Here is a 15,147-nt window from a genome sequence, read left to right as displayed (position 1 = left end):
AAGCCCTGGCTCTAGTTGAGTACAGTGGCTTTGCAAATTTTTCTTCTTCTCAAGATAGCAGATGCTTGCTTTTTATCCATATGTATGTTACTACATCCGGTTTGATTATAAGCTTCATCCGTTTCCCAAGTTTGCAAAGTATTAAGACCAATTTTCACAGCTCGTAAATAATAATTTAATGGGAAACATGCTAAAATTCTATATAACAATGGCTCTTAAATAATGCTGTCATAAACTCTGTGCTAAAAGATACTTTCCAATTGTTCTCTCTTGCGTGCTAGAAAGTAGAAAGGAAAGCAAAGGATCCAAACCCCAAAACAACACCCGCCCAGACTGCTACAGGCACTTTACCCCTCGTTTCAAAACATCGGCACCCCAGAAGGTAAGAAATGGCCTGGTGTAAACATAAAAATCCTGTTGAATCATACCAAAGGCCTAACTAGGGTCAGCATCCTGTTCTCACAGTGGTCAGCAATATGCTCATGGGAAGTCTGCAAGCAAGACCCCAGTTCAACAGGATTCCCCCCATTTGAAAATCCCAGCAACTGGTGTTCAGAGCGATACTGGTCTGGTCTCAAGACTTGATGAAATGGTTTCTGAGCAAAATAAGAGTCTCAGTGCTTTTTAGAGCCCCTTTTCCACATGGTCAAGCTTTCCCGAGGCTGTGTGAGAGACATGTCTGGAATCTCTTCTCAAGTTATGCTGAAGCTGTGCGTGTTTGTCTTCTAGGTATTCTCCTCTGCTCTAACTAGTAACGAGGGCCTGAAACTAAAAGCAGTCATTGGCTACAATGGGAATGGCCGGGGAAATATGGTCTGGAATCCAGATACAGGTATAATCTGCGTTTGCAAATTGAGATTCCAAAATCTGTCAATCTTCTGTACCCAAACCTTCAGCTGGACGACCAAACCAGCTGGCATCTTTGTCAGAAATGCATTACAAGAAAATCAGTTCTACTGAAACTATAGCATGTTCAGGGCTGGAGTGCAAAGCCCTCTGAAATCAGTTGGTGTTAGAGTCTAGTTGCTCATCCCAGTAGCCAGGCTCTGTTGTGGAAGCTGTCTCTTGACATCCCAGGAGAGCGGAAGGGGCTTGCCTTGAAGTCAAGTTGATAGAGAAGGAGAGGTCTCTCAGCAGCAGACGTCTTCCTTCTTTTACCTCCCTTGGCTTATCTCCTCTAGCTCAGTTGGTAGAGCACGAGGCTCTTAATCTCAGGGTCGTGGGTCTGAGCCCCATGTTGGGCAAAAGATTCCTGCATCGCAGGAGGTTAGACTAGACATCCCCTATGTTCCCTTCCAAGTCTATAATTCTATTACTCTCTGGAAGCGTGGGAGATGCAGTAATTGGCTGAGTGAGATACTGGAAGGTAAAAGCCTGCTAGGCAGTGGACACTCAGAGGGTGCTTGCTTTTTCACATGGTGGATCCAGATAAGCTCCTACTTCCAACTTGACTTCATTCTGTGGTTTGTGGCTTTGCCCATCCTTTGCATGCAGAATTCCAAGTACTGAAGTCCAATCTCTTCTCTCTCCTTAGGTTTCTTTGCCTACAGTTGTGGCTGTCTGCTCATTGTTGAAGACCTGCACTCTGGATTCCAGAAGCATTGGCTTGGTCACCCTGAAGAGATTTCAACATTAGCTGTTAGCCATGATGCTCAGGTACAAACATTCCTGTTTCCATTAAGAACATCTGGGTGGTCTAGCTAGCACAAACCACCTGCTTTCCTTCTAATGCAGTGGGTACTTCTGGCGACAGGCACAGCGCTTCTGAACAGCCAGTGGGCTATGAATGCTCTGCTCCCTTTTCTCCTCACTGATGGGAGGAGGAAGAATGTGCTTGCCAAGCATTTCGCTGAGCCTTAGGCTGTGTTTAGCTTTTGGTCTGCCATTTGGGTATTTGTTCATGCCCCTGACGCAAAGCAGGCTGCCACTTTGCTCTGCTGCTGCTTTAGTGATTTGTATTTTTGGCTGCCCCGATTGCACTCCAGGTCAGTAGAAGGTCAGGATAAGAAAAGTGCTAACTAATAAAACAAACGAATGAATATCCCCGCAGGCCCTTGCTTCTGCCTCTGGTCAGGGTCGTGGAGAGTCTCGCTGCCAAATTCGCATCTGGAATGTCCAGGATGGATCCTGCCAAAAGGTTCTGTTCCATCACGAGACCCAAGTCCAAGCCATGGCGTACTCTCGGGATGACTGCCTCCTTGCTACTCTAGGTGAGCATAAGCAGTGAAGAGTACACAGGGCATTGGGAGAGCTTTTTGTGTTGAAAGACCTAGAATTTCTCTCCCAGAGGAAAAGGAAAATCTCCTACATGAGACTGAAATAAAATAGGCCTGTTAATCATGTTTATAGAAATACTGGATTTGCACACTGCAGATGACTTAATCTGCACCCAGCTGCTGCCACAATTACTGCGGCACCTTAAAGCAAGGCCAGAAATGGAAAGGGGCTACAGCACAGCACAGAGCACCTGCCTTGGATGCAGAAGGTCCCAGGTTCAATCCTTGGACTCCAGGTATAGAATTGTAGGTTTGGAAGGGACCCCAAGGGGCATCTAGTCCAACTCTGGAACCCAGGAATCACGGCTAAAGATTCCCTGACAGATGGCCATCCAGCCTCACTTTAAAAAACTCCAATGAAGGTGTGTCCACCTACTTCCGAAGTAGCCCATTCCACTGTCCAGCAGCTCTTACCCTCAGAAAGTTATTCCTGATGTTTAGTTAGAATCTCCTTTCTTGTAATTCGAATCCATTGGTTCAGATCCTACCCCCTGGAGCAGCCGAAAGCAAGCTTGCCCCATCTTTCACGTGACAGCCCTGAAGTTATTGGAAGATGGCAGTCAAATCAGCTGTCAATCTTCTCTTCCCCAGGCTAGGGTGGGGCTGGGAGAGATGGTTTGAACAGCATCTTGGCTTTTATTGTTCAAGGGTTTGTTCATTTTGATGTGTTTTTGCACACTGAAATGTGTACTCGGTGGTTCCCAGGGGACTACATTGACAGAGTCATTGCCTTATGGAACGTCCACACTTACGAGCTGATGTCATCCACTCGCGTCTCTGAGCCAGTCCACGAAATCGCTTTTAGTCTGCTTTCTGCGGGACACCTTGCCTGCGTGGGGAAGGGAGCAGTGACCTTCTGGCTAACGGAGCAACAGGGGGCTGACATTAGCCTCAAGGTACTTCACCTGTGTCACACTCTGGTGTTTCACAGCAGGGGTGGGTGTCAGGGATTGGGCAGAGGAGGACTGGTGAAGACTGCCCCCCTCCCCAATCCTGACCCTTCTAGGGAGGAGGAAGAGGAAGACAGTATAGATTTACAACAGGAGTTTGAGGGAGGTTGCAGCTCAGAGGCAGATGAGGGGAGAAGTTGGGAACACCTGGTTGACACGTTGCCATTAGAAAGCATTCCAGACCCTCCATCTCCCAGAACCCGGCGAGCCTTAAAAGTAGGAGAGCAAAGAGGAAAAGTGGGAGAGAAAGTAGGAGGAAATGGGGGGATGGAGACTCTCTCGGGACAACACCATTATCCAAGAGGCTGGGTTCTATAGCCTCTCTCTGTAAAGATTGCAATAAAAAAGAGCTGTAAGAAACTTTCCCTTGTCTTTATACTTTCCTGGGCAACCAGCTGGGAGCCGCTGACAGCATCCTGACAGTGGGGCACCTCAGGCAAGGACACCAAATGTGGCCTTCCTAATCTGGCCCTCAGGACTCTCCCCTGACCACACAAACCCTCCAAAGCCCACATCCTTCACTGGCTGGAATGTATCCTTGAACTCTGATAATGCCTCTTGTTTACCTAGATGGAGGATAGAAAGGGTGGGTGGGTGAATGTGTGCAGAAAGTAGTCTAACTGCAAGGTTTGGGATAGCTGCTCCACCTACTTTTGCCTCAGGCCCTTCATGACATGTGGTCCCCAGATGTTTACCCACAAGAGAATCTGGCCTTTGGGCAGGAACAGGCACCCTACCCATGTTTTTGAGACCCAGAAAAGGAGTCAAAAGGTTAGGAGTTCAGCCTTAAGGCTGACAGCTCCCAAGGCACTACTTTTCTTCTGACTTCAGGTTCACAGAGTCCCTGTCCCTGATGCAATTGGTCCAGTGGAACTGACCTCATTGTGCTACAGTGCCGGCTGCCTTCTGTACACTGGGACCAGCACGGGACAGATCTGTGCGTGGGACATGCAGACGAATCGTTGTTTCATGACATGGGAAGCTGTTGAGGGGGAGATTGGTGAGTCTTTGGGCAGCTGTCTTCACACAACCAAGCTTTCAGGAGAAGCGGGGGTGGGGCATGGCTCATTGGCAGAGCATCTTCTTCTCATCAGGTCTCGGGTCAATCCCTGGCATCTTCAGACAGCTGGGAATGTGCCCTATCTGAAACCCTGGCAGTCAGTGCGGACTGTACTAAGCTACTTGGAGAAATGTTCTGGCTTTGTATTAGCACCTTGGTCCAGCTCAGTATTGATTCTCAAGATGCTAGAATTGATTGTGGCTGGATTTAAGACTTTTTTATGTTGCCTGTGTCATTTTTTCCATAAAGCACCCCTTAACCCTCACTGCTGTAGCTCCCGCAGCCGCCCTGGCAAGCTGCTGCTGATTTTTCAAAGTTGTTTGTGTCATTGGCTGTGGGAGCTGCAGTAGCGAAGGCTGGAAGAAAAGAGTCTTGTGGTTTGTACCCTCAGTGCTCCGCTTTGGATAGTCAAAGATCTCTGGGAGGGATGTCTCTATGGTGCTGACATCACCAGAGGAGGAAATCCAGCCATTAACCAGAATAAACACTTGACTTGTCTAGGGGTGCTGCAGTGTCACAGAGACAGGCTAGTCAGCGGCAGCAACACCAAAAGAATTCAGCTGTGGTCAGTGGCAGCGGTTCAGGAGCTGAGAGTAAAAGGTTCCAGTGCCAGGTAATGCATCATCTGACTCAGGTTTGCTTAGCCCTAGAGAGAGGTGATATTTCAGATGTCCACTTAGGAACCTGTACTGGGTGGGTGAGTGGAGATGAGAACAACATCCGTATTTTAAAAATCAGTTCCATGATCACAGGCAGGTGGGGAGCCTTTCGGCCTCAAGGTATTGCTGAACTACAACTCCCATCATCCTTCTCCACTGACCATGGTTGTTGGAGCTAATGGGGTTTTTTAGTTCATCAGCATCTGGAGAGCCAACAGTTCCCTGATCACAGGCCAGCATCAAGAAAAGATAAGCTTGATTAATGAGCCATTTCTTGATTTTGGAGAGCATAGGCTCCTTTATATTTTTACCAGCAAGTGCTTTCATACTTTTTCTAGGCGGTTATCTTTGACAAGCTCTTTAAAGAAGAATATTTTGTGTTTGAAATGACTTTTCCCAAGGCAAGAGAATCTTTTTTGCTTAACTGAGGTGGCTTAATGAGTCTTTCCTGATTTGTCTGCAAATGAATATTAGACAGCATGTTATTTTTTTTGCATGATAAAGTTCTAACGGACAGTCACGTTGTGTGGTCTGAAGAGCTGAATACAGACATAGCTCTTACATGGGCCTTATTGTAAACAGAGCATCTAGGATTGCCTTGCCTAACCTGGTGCTCTGGACTGCAATTCCCATAAGCCCCAGCCCCTCTTTCTGGCACTTGGAATGCTCCGCCACTGTCTTTTTACCCAGAGCGTTTGTACCTGCCTGGAATGTGTCCTTGAAATCTGAGAATGCCTCTTCCTATTATGGATGGGAGAACACAGAGGAGAGTTGGAGTGTGTGTAGTAACTAGCTTGCTGTACAAGGGCAAAATTCACATCATGCCTCTGGCTTTGCCCACCACTGGCATGTGGCCCTTGGGAGGATGCCTAGAAGGGAATGTGGCCCTCAGACTGAAGCAGGCTCCCCACCCCTTCTCTGAAGCCCAGGTAGAGTGTGATCTATTGTTCTGCTTTTCCCTCCCTGTAGATCTAGCTCAGTCCTTTTGGAACAGGAAATGACCCTGGATGGAACCATTGTAAGTGCCGCCTTCGACGACTGTATGGATATGGGCATTGTTGGCACAACGGCAGGGACGTTGTGGTACGTCAGCTGGGCAGACAACACCAGTATCCGGCTGATTAGTGGGCACAAGAACCAGGTAAGAGGTTTTGTAAGCAGTTCCTTGATGGTAAAGAGACCACTCTTCTTGGAAGTTTATCAAAGCTTCGTAATCTGGTGAACCGGGTTCGCGTCTCCGCTCCTCCACATGCAGCTGCTGGGTGACCTTGGGCTAGTCACATTTCTTTGAAGTCTCTCAGCCCCACTCACCTCACAGAGTGTTTGTTGTGGGGGAGGAAGGGAAAGGAGAATGTTAGCCGCTTTAAGACTCCTTCGGGTAGTGATAAAGCGGGATATCAAATCCAAACTACTACTCCTCCTCCTCCTCCTCCTCTTCTTCTTCTTCTTCAATCCTCTCTGTTGCCACTGCAGGTTAGCGAGGTGGCCTTCAGCCCTGGAGAGTCTCACTGTGCTACCTGTGGGGAGGATGGCAGCGTGAGAGTTTGGTCCCTTGCCAGCATGGAGCTGGTGGTGCAGTTTCAAGTACTCAATCAGGTATCTGCTGAGATGAAATGCAGTCTCACAACACCCAGTTACTCTTTCCCTAGAATTCACTAGAGATGAGTGACTCTTTTGATGGCATAACCTCCTAGCCCAGAAGTTTCATATTTGTGGTGTTGTGCCTGAAAGAACCAATGGGTATTCCCAATATGTTCCTTACTCCCCCTCTAGAGTTCCCTCTGCCTGGCGTGGAGCCCAGTGGCCACCACTGTCAGTGGGGAAGAAAGCCAGCATATTGTGGCAGGGTACAGCGACGGCACCATCCGGGTGTTCAGCGTTTCCCAGACAGAGATGGAACTCAAGATGCACCCCCACCCTGTGGCTGTAACTGCACTTGGATACTCCGCAGACGGTAGGACCTTTGATGCCAACATCAAATCATGGCCCCCAAAGCACTGCATTATTATCAATTTGCGATGGGGTGGAAAGTTTGCAGGCTATGAAGGACTTGTTCACAAATTTATTGACAGCTGCACGCATTATTATAGGAAGTGGAAGGGGCAAGCAGAATATAAAATGGAAGAATGGTATAAAGAGGTGTGGGTTATAGCTATTGATGATAATTTTACATGTGCCATTAAGGTAAGATGGGGAATATGCAGGAGAAATTATTTTGAGGCAGTATGAAGGGTGTTTGTAGAATATGTACTGTTAAAATGGAAAGGCTTCCAAACCATCGCAAGAGGTGTTGAAATCTTGGAAGGTTGGATAGTTACAATGGAATGGTCTCGGTGGTGGGGTGCTCATTTTTTTTATTTATTTATGATTATTACTTTGTCAAAATAATAAAAAGCACTGCTCAGGTGTCACTAAAAATTAATAATAACAATCAACAGCTCATTTAACATACGTAAGCTTTTAAGTAAACACACAGTGGGTGAATTCAAGTATTCATTAAGCAGCTCCCTTCTGACGGCTCCTAGGGCTGGAGGGTGGGGCAAGGCAGATGAAATCATCCAACCTCTGATGGCAACCTCAGAGTTTCTTTCCCCTCTTCTTTGTACTCCGTTCACTCTCTAGGGGAAATAATCTTGTCTGGATGCAAGGATGGGATGATGGCTGTCAGTAGTCCACGCACAGGGATGACCATTCGTGTCTTGACTGACCACCGATCCTCTCCTATCAATGTTATCCACTGCACAAGAAAGCAGGTGAGACGGAAATCTGTGTGACGTCCAAACAACCTTTCCTCACTGGCAAATCAATGGATGTTCAGCATTTGATTTTTAATTGAATCTGTGCTGTAAGCCACTTTGACCCAGTTTGCGCATAGCACAAAGCCAAACCACGACTTAGCGTGAATGAGGAAATGTGCAGTTTCACTGAACAAAGGTTCCAAGCGCTGCACTCCTTTCTCCATCCTGCTGTTGCCACCATGGTTTGTCTTCCCATTACATCCAGACTCGGGCTGTTGGTTTGTCTCACTCCAGGCAATAATTCAACCACTAAGATTCATGTGTAAGACTCAACAATTCAGTTCAAATCAGGAAAAAAAAATGCAGTATGAAATGTAAAAACATTTGATGACAAATTCCTAAACCAGTTGGCACAGCACAGCAGGCTAGCAAAGAGGTATTTATTCAGCTGGCACTGAACAATAAACAATGACCGTGCTGTCAGAAGGGAGAGCATTCCATAAACAGGGTGCCACTGCTGAGAAGATCCTACTGTGCATCACGGTGCAGTTTACTACATCCAGCAACAAGGCAACACAAGGGCCTCCCTTGCAGCTCTTGAATCATGGGCCAGTTGGTATCGGGAAAGACATTCCTTCCAAGTATTTGTTCTCCAAGTAATTTGGGCCTTTATGCTTATGATTTGGAAAACCTTCAGTAGAGAAAGGCAGTCTAAAAATAGAGTATACCATTTTAACCAATCTCGTACTATTTTCTAATTGTATTATTATTTCATATGTGACCAGTTCTGTGCGCCTAATGCTTTCTCTTGTTCCCTCCTTACGTTTATTGCACATTATGTATTCAGCAGTAGTAGGGTGGCTATTCCTCAAGACACAAACACACTCTGGATTTATACTGAGCCCTTGTTACTCCCTTTTCTTACTTATCCATACAATGGTATGTAGGGACGTGGGTTGCACTGTGGGTTAAACCACAGAGCCTAGGACTTGCCAATCAGAAGGTTGGCGTTTCGAATCTCCGTGAGGGGTGAGCTCCCGTTGCTCAGTCCCTGCTCCTGCCAACCTAGCAGTTCGAAAGCACGACAAAGTGCAAGTAGATAAATAGGTACCGCTCCAGCGGGAAGGACAACGGCATTTCCGTGCGCTGCTCTGGTTCTCCAGAAGCGGCTTAGTCATGCTGGCCACATGACCTGGAAGCTGTACGCCGGCTCTCTCAGCCAATAAAGCGAGATGAGTGCCGCAATCCCAGAGTTGGTCGTGACTGGACCTAATGGTCGGGGTCCCTTTACCTTTACCTTACAATGGTATGTCATCATGCCCTGCACCAGCAGTTTCAGAGGACAGATGTGTAAAACAAGAGCTGTTGTCATTTTGGTATCCTGTCCTCTAGCACCTAGAACTTGGCGTTGAAGGTGATGATCTCTGGCTGGCTGCAAGTGACGACCGACGTGTCAGTGTCTGGGTCTCTGACTGGATGAAGGACAAATGTGAGCTCATTGACTGGCTAAGCTTCCCAGCTCCTACAGGTCCCGAGGTGAGGATATCTTGCTGTAGCCTCCAGTCCTCTGCTGATGAGCTGAGCAATAAGCTTTTCAGCATGTGGTGTGTTTTGTAGTGTTGCTTGTTAAAATTTCCTGAGGCTGGAAAATTTTACAAGGGAGAAGCAAGAGCAGATTGAGTGCCTTCGTGGCATTTGCCAAATGAATATATAGGACGAGGCTAGCTGTGTAGCTCAGGAGATCTAGAAAACCGTGGTCACAAAGAATCTGTTGAATTTTGGCTTTAAATAGTTTCTATTTCCTCATTTTTTGTGGAAAAGAGCTACATAGTCAAATGGCAGGTTTAGTTTGCACTAAATGCTTAGAAGGGTTTCTGGCTGCAGCTTCCAGATTTTGAAGAGGGAAAGCGCTCCACTCCACACCCCAGAAGAAATAATTGTTCAGATTCCATTAACTTTGTGCTATCCCTGAACTGGAGGTTGGTTAGCTCCAAATGATGCACACCTGCCTTGTCACTCATGCTTTTGCCTTTCCCCTCCAGGTACCCAACCCTCTGCCTCCCAGCCTAGCAGCATTTTGCCCTTGGGACAGAAGCATGATTGCTTATACAGGCTTTGGATTGCAGAAGGAGATCCTCTTCTACAGCCTGCAACAGAAACAGGTGCCTCATATCTTGGCTTGTCTGAGATCTTGTGTCTTCTATCAGCAGGACTGCTGGAATTGCATCTGACCAATGAGCCTAATGTTATTGGCTCAGCCATGGACTTGGTGGTGGGTCACCTTCTGTTGGCACGCTTCCCTTAATCTTTGTTATGGGTCTATTTTAGCTCTGTTAGCTGTTTCACTAGATAAGCAGAAACTTGACATCATATGAGAGTTGTCTCTCAGTGTTAGAGCATCTGTTTTGCATGCAGAGGGTTCCAGATTCAGTCCCCAGCATCTCCAGGTAGGGCTGAGAGAGAACCTCAGTCTGAGATCCTGGAGAGCTGCTGCCAGTCAGTGTAGACAGTGCTGAGCTAGAAAGACTAGCAAACAACAAAATGTAGTTTCATATGTTCCTGGGCTATATAATTTCAGGCTGTGGCAGCAGGGGATGTTTGTTATATATGCAAAACTCACATACACAGGAAATTTCTGGCTATTTGCCTGAGTCTCTAGGTGTTTGTGGTTTGGTGAACATAGGAAGCTGCCTTATACTGAGTCAGATGATTGATCCATTACTGTCTACACTGACTGGCAGTGACTTTCCAAGGTTTCAGGCAGGAGTCTCTCCCTTGGAGATACCAAGGATTGAATTTTGAACCTTCCACGTGTAAGACAGATGTTCTGCCACTGAGCCATGACCCTTCTCCTTTGTGGGAGAAGCATGAAGACTTGTGGCCCCCTGCCTTTAGTCTCAAAAACGCCACATGCCCTAGCACCAGAAATGTTACAGGGAGCTTCTCCTTGCTCTGTTTAGCTCATAGAGTTTGACTGAAAAGCAAAGCAGCGCCAATGAAGTCGAGATGTAGCAGGTCACTGCAGTTCAACAGAATTGGATGCTGTACAGTGGTACCTTGGGTTACATATGCTTCAGGTTACATGCTTCAGGTTACAGACTCCGCTAACCCAGAAATATTGCTTCAGGTTAAGAACTTTGCTTCAGGATGAGAACAGAAATTGTGCTCCGGCAGCACGGCAGCAGCAGGAGGCCCCATTAGCTAAAGTGGTGCTTCAGATTAAGAACAGTTTCAGGTTAAGTACGTACCTCTGGAACGAATTAAGTACTTAACCCGAGGTACCACTGTATAACTTCCAGCCTCTCCCCCCACCCCCTGGACTTGAGCAGGATTGGATGCCCCAACTGCAGCTGAAATGGAGAGGGACAGAGCAACCCATGGATTGCTCCGTTGTCTCAATAGACCACTCAATTTAAATCTAGAGTGGTTGATTCTCTCCCTACCCTTTTTCTTTTCTTTTGCATTTTCTCAAATGCCTAAGAGTCTCCTGCAGAAGCGATGGCGTCTTCCATTTTGCAGAGTCAAATTGCCTAGCCTAATGGGTTCCACCCTTTGTGTCCTCTGCAAAATGCTGCAATTGTTAGTTGCACATTACTGCACATTAATCTGATTGCATCTTAGAGCAGATTGCAACATTTATTGCAAGCCTACACATACAGGGGGTGCATTCCTTTGTTAATCTGGACATTTTCCTGTTCAAAAATGCCTGCAGGGAGAAACTTCTCCTCCTAGGCCTTCTTGGTGTGTATTGGGATGAAAAATAAGCAGCCTTTTCCACACTGCAAAAATGACACCTCCTCTTCATTTTGCAATAGATTCTAACACTTTGGGACTTTTCCTCTCACTTGTGTGCAGGTCATAGAGAAGATTTCCTTGCCATACTTCGCCACGTCGCTAAGCTTGTCTCCTGCTGCCTGCATTATAGCCGTTGGCTTCAGTGGTGGGTATTCAGAAGACCCCAATGGGCAGGCGGGGGTAGTGTCTGAAGACCTCTGGGAAGGCAGTCCTGTGTATGGAAAGAGCCAAGTAACCTTGCATAGGAACATAGGAGACAGCCTCACATGGAGTCAGGTCATTTGTCCATCTTGCTCAGTATTGCTACACTGACCGGCAGCAGCTCTTCAGCGTTTCAGATAGAGGTTTTCCCCCTGCCCTGCCTGGAGAAGCTGCCAGGGACTGAGCCTGGGACCTCAATGAATGCAAAGCAAATGCTCTACTTAAATATCTATGGCACTTCAGGCTGCCTCAGAAGGTGATGGGGGTAGTTAAGTTGAAGCTGGATGGCTGTCAAGAGTGGTGTAGTTGCTGCCTGCATTGGAAATACAGCACTGAACATAGGAAGCTTCCTTATGCTGAGTCAGACCACTGGTTCATCTAGCTCAGTATGGTCTACACTGACTGGTAGCAGCACTCTTAAGTTTTCAGACTGCGAGTTTCTCCCTGTCCTACCTGGAGATGCCAAGGAATGAACCTGGGACTTCCTGCATACAAGGCAGATGCTCTAGCACGGAGCATTCCCCTTTTGTTTTTCCAGTGCCCCGCAGAAGTGTTCTCACCTATCAGACAGGTGGGGCACTTGTGAGAACGTAAGAGTCCTGCTGGATCAGGCCAATGACCCATCTTGTCCTGCATCCTGTTGTCACAGGAGCCTACCATGTGCCCATGGGCAGTCCACAAACAGGACCTGAGGGCAGCAGCACTCTCCCCACTTATGAGTCCTGGGTGCTCAGAGTGGAGGTAGAACATGGTCATCATGGCTGGTAGCCACTGATAGCCTTACCCTCCATGAATTTGTCTAATCCTTTTTTAAAGCCATCCAGTTGTGCATAGGGATGGACTTGCAGGAGACTTCTTTGGTGCTGAGTGTTATTCACATGCTTTTGAGCATATGCTCATAGTCACTAAGCCTAGAAACTTGAGATCATTCTCACCTTCAGGGAGCAGAAAGTAGGGCAGTTGGCTTTGCCTAAAAGCCCATAGGGAACCCACCGAGGAGGTCCAAGGAAGCTAACAAAACTTGGGCACTGCATTGTCTTTGCTTTTTTTCTTTCAAAACCTGTTCTGTTATTGCCCTCAGGTGACAAACAAAGCAATGACCAATTTCACATGGCTGGTAAAAAAAACCTTCAGAGCAATGTAGACTCGCTTGCATGAGAAGATTCCTGGGTGCTCTATTATTGTCTCTGCCCCCCCCCCCCCGAGGGCAGGGCACCCTGATGATTTATTGTCTGGGGAACTCGGAAATCCTGATGCCAACCCTGGCTGAGATTCTTGGGCAGGTGACTTTTACACATGTACACACATCTCTCAAATGCAGAATGGCATTGCCCTTGATTTTCTTAGCCTGTGGCTTTGTCTGCCCTACAGAGCGCATGTTGAGGCTGATCGAGCACCCGAAGAAGGCCGAGAGAGACTACCTGGGCCACGATGATGCTGTGTGCCTCTGCCGGTTTACCCCGTCTGGGAAACGCCTCTTCACAGCTTCCTATAATGAGATCCTGGTGTGGGAGGTCCACAGCAGAGGAACGCAGAAAGCAGGTTCCATCACCAGTTGAGTCGGATGCAAACATGGTTGCTACCTCACAGCCCTGAAAACTCCCCATCCTGATGCTGTGCACCAGCTCCAGCCTCCTGTTTCTGAGTTCAGCAACCGAAAATGCCCAGGAGCTGCACAGCTGTCCCCATTGGACCATTCCTATTGGACCCAGGCAGGACCATTCCATGATCTCCATTTGACATCCAGGAAGTGAAAGTGGTCAGTGGCGATTAGCCAGAGTCTGCAGGGATTGGGAGCCAAAACGCCAATGCCCCCCCCTCCACATGTGCTTCTCCTCCTTTTAGGCATACAAGCCCCTTACCTGTCAATCACCCCCCACTTCTTCATATTGGGATGGAGGACGGGAAGGAGTCCCCCTTTCCTACATTTTCCTGCGTTCTGGCTGTCTTATCTCCTTTTTCACCATGGTAGGACAGTTAGCTTGATCAGAGCTCCTGAAATTCGAGGCAGGCAAGCTGTAGGTTGATGCCTGGATTTTATGGGGGGTGTCTGTTGCCCTCTTTCCTGTTGGATGCAGTGGGCATCAATGCAGGTATCTGATAACAGCCACTTCTCAAGCAAGCAGGGCATATGCTCATCCACATTTTCTGAATGGGAAGGTTCTAGGACTGGGTGACCTAAGCTGCTCAGGATCAGGCTCCAACACAGCAGCATTTTCACACTTCCTTGACCCCCTTGAGGTTGAAGGATGGGCAGTGGTCACTCAGAAATAGCCCAGCCCCTCGTGAAGAGCAGCAGTGGTCATTTAGATACTCTTCCAGAATGTCACTTTTGAAATGCTGACAAAGAGATGATCTCGTTCTATTTTTTTTACTATATATTAGTTGAGCTCGTTATACCCAACTATAACTTGTTATGTATTACAGTACAATTGCGTTCTGCACAGGGGTAATGTTCCAGGGCTGGCGCATATACGCAAAAACACATATACTCAAACCACTCTCCCACAAGAACTTCCCAGAACCCAGTAAGCAAGTACGAGAGCTTAAAAGCTCTTTCTGGGCCAGGAAAACTTTATGCAAAAGGAGCTTTTAAGCTCTCCCATCATGGGTGCAAGCAATTTGTCTGATTTCAACTGGCTGGTTTTCAACTGTGTAAGGTTCAAATCACGCAAGTTAAATGTGTATAAGATGCAATTTTGCTGTACATATGGATTAGGATGAGTTTCCTGATTCTTAGCATTAAGAATGTGTACACATTGAACATTCCTCCCCCTCCCCCAAAAAAGAGAGACCGAAATGGGTTCATTATTCCTCGCTCATCTGTCCCAATACTAAATTTTGATTTTATGGTTCTCTTTACTAAGTTTTCTGTTGACTATATGAGAACCAGAAGGGATTACACACACACTCCAGCAGTTTGCTGTATTCTCTCAGCAAATACAGCGGCAAAACGTATAAAATCACATACAAAAATCAGCCGTGACCATAAGGATAAACACTGAGTGGAAACTTTGTGAGCACAAATTTGCCTTTCTTTTTTCAGAAAGAAAAATATTTTTAAGGAGTATTATCAGGGATGTTCTAGAGTGTTGTGTTTTTTTTAGAATGCACAGATGATTGGGCAATAGTTTGCTTCTGAGGTGCAAAGCTGATAGAAATGGAATTGCTCATAAACCAGGCAGTGAAACAATTCATATTTCCACTTCTGTATCTCAAATGTGGCCTTAACACATAACTACATTGCTAGAGTTTTTGTTTGTAATTTATAGTAAGATGGAAGTTTTTAGTAAGATGTGTTTTTAATTTTTGATCTAAAATAAAGTAGTATTTTTGTGCATTTGAACCTTTGTAGAGTTCCAATTTTGTATGTAGGCTTTAAGGTATCTGGAACCATGTAAAAATGGACAAGACTCTTGTCACTATGCATATGGAAACAAAGTCAAGTCTTGGCACCCTCTTGCAGGT

General features: G+C 46.7%; 1 protein-coding gene across 1 annotated transcript in view; it reads left to right on the top strand.

The window, feature by feature from the left end:
- The window catches only part of WDR90 (WD repeat domain 90), a 42,897-nt gene extending 27,872 nt beyond the window's left edge, over positions 1-15,025 (top strand). Inside the window, exons 29-43 of the mRNA XM_081840459.1 lie at positions 282-382; positions 730-832; positions 1,535-1,656; positions 2,051-2,210; positions 2,982-3,172; positions 4,058-4,226; positions 4,788-4,899; positions 5,915-6,086; positions 6,419-6,541; positions 6,719-6,899; positions 7,568-7,698; positions 9,076-9,219; positions 9,726-9,845; positions 11,539-11,623; positions 13,051-15,025. Of these exons, the coding sequence (XP_081696585.1) occupies positions 282-382; positions 730-832; positions 1,535-1,656; positions 2,051-2,210; positions 2,982-3,172; positions 4,058-4,226; positions 4,788-4,899; positions 5,915-6,086; positions 6,419-6,541; positions 6,719-6,899; positions 7,568-7,698; positions 9,076-9,219; positions 9,726-9,845; positions 11,539-11,623; positions 13,051-13,238 (2,102 nt within the window). The 3' untranslated portion in view covers positions 13,239-15,025. The remainder of the gene's footprint in view (positions 1-281; positions 383-729; positions 833-1,534; positions 1,657-2,050; positions 2,211-2,981; positions 3,173-4,057; positions 4,227-4,787; positions 4,900-5,914; positions 6,087-6,418; positions 6,542-6,718; positions 6,900-7,567; positions 7,699-9,075; positions 9,220-9,725; positions 9,846-11,538; positions 11,624-13,050) is intronic.
- Positions 15,026-15,147: the final 122 nt, after the last annotated feature.

This window comes from Podarcis erhardii, assembly GCF_964252035.2.
Source record: "Podarcis erhardii genome assembly, chromosome: 14".
Taxonomy (NCBI): Eukaryota; Metazoa; Chordata; class Lepidosauria; order Squamata; family Lacertidae; genus Podarcis; species Podarcis erhardii.
The sequence above is the reverse complement of the archived record's forward strand: the minus strand, read 5'-3'. Positions and strand labels throughout refer to the sequence as shown.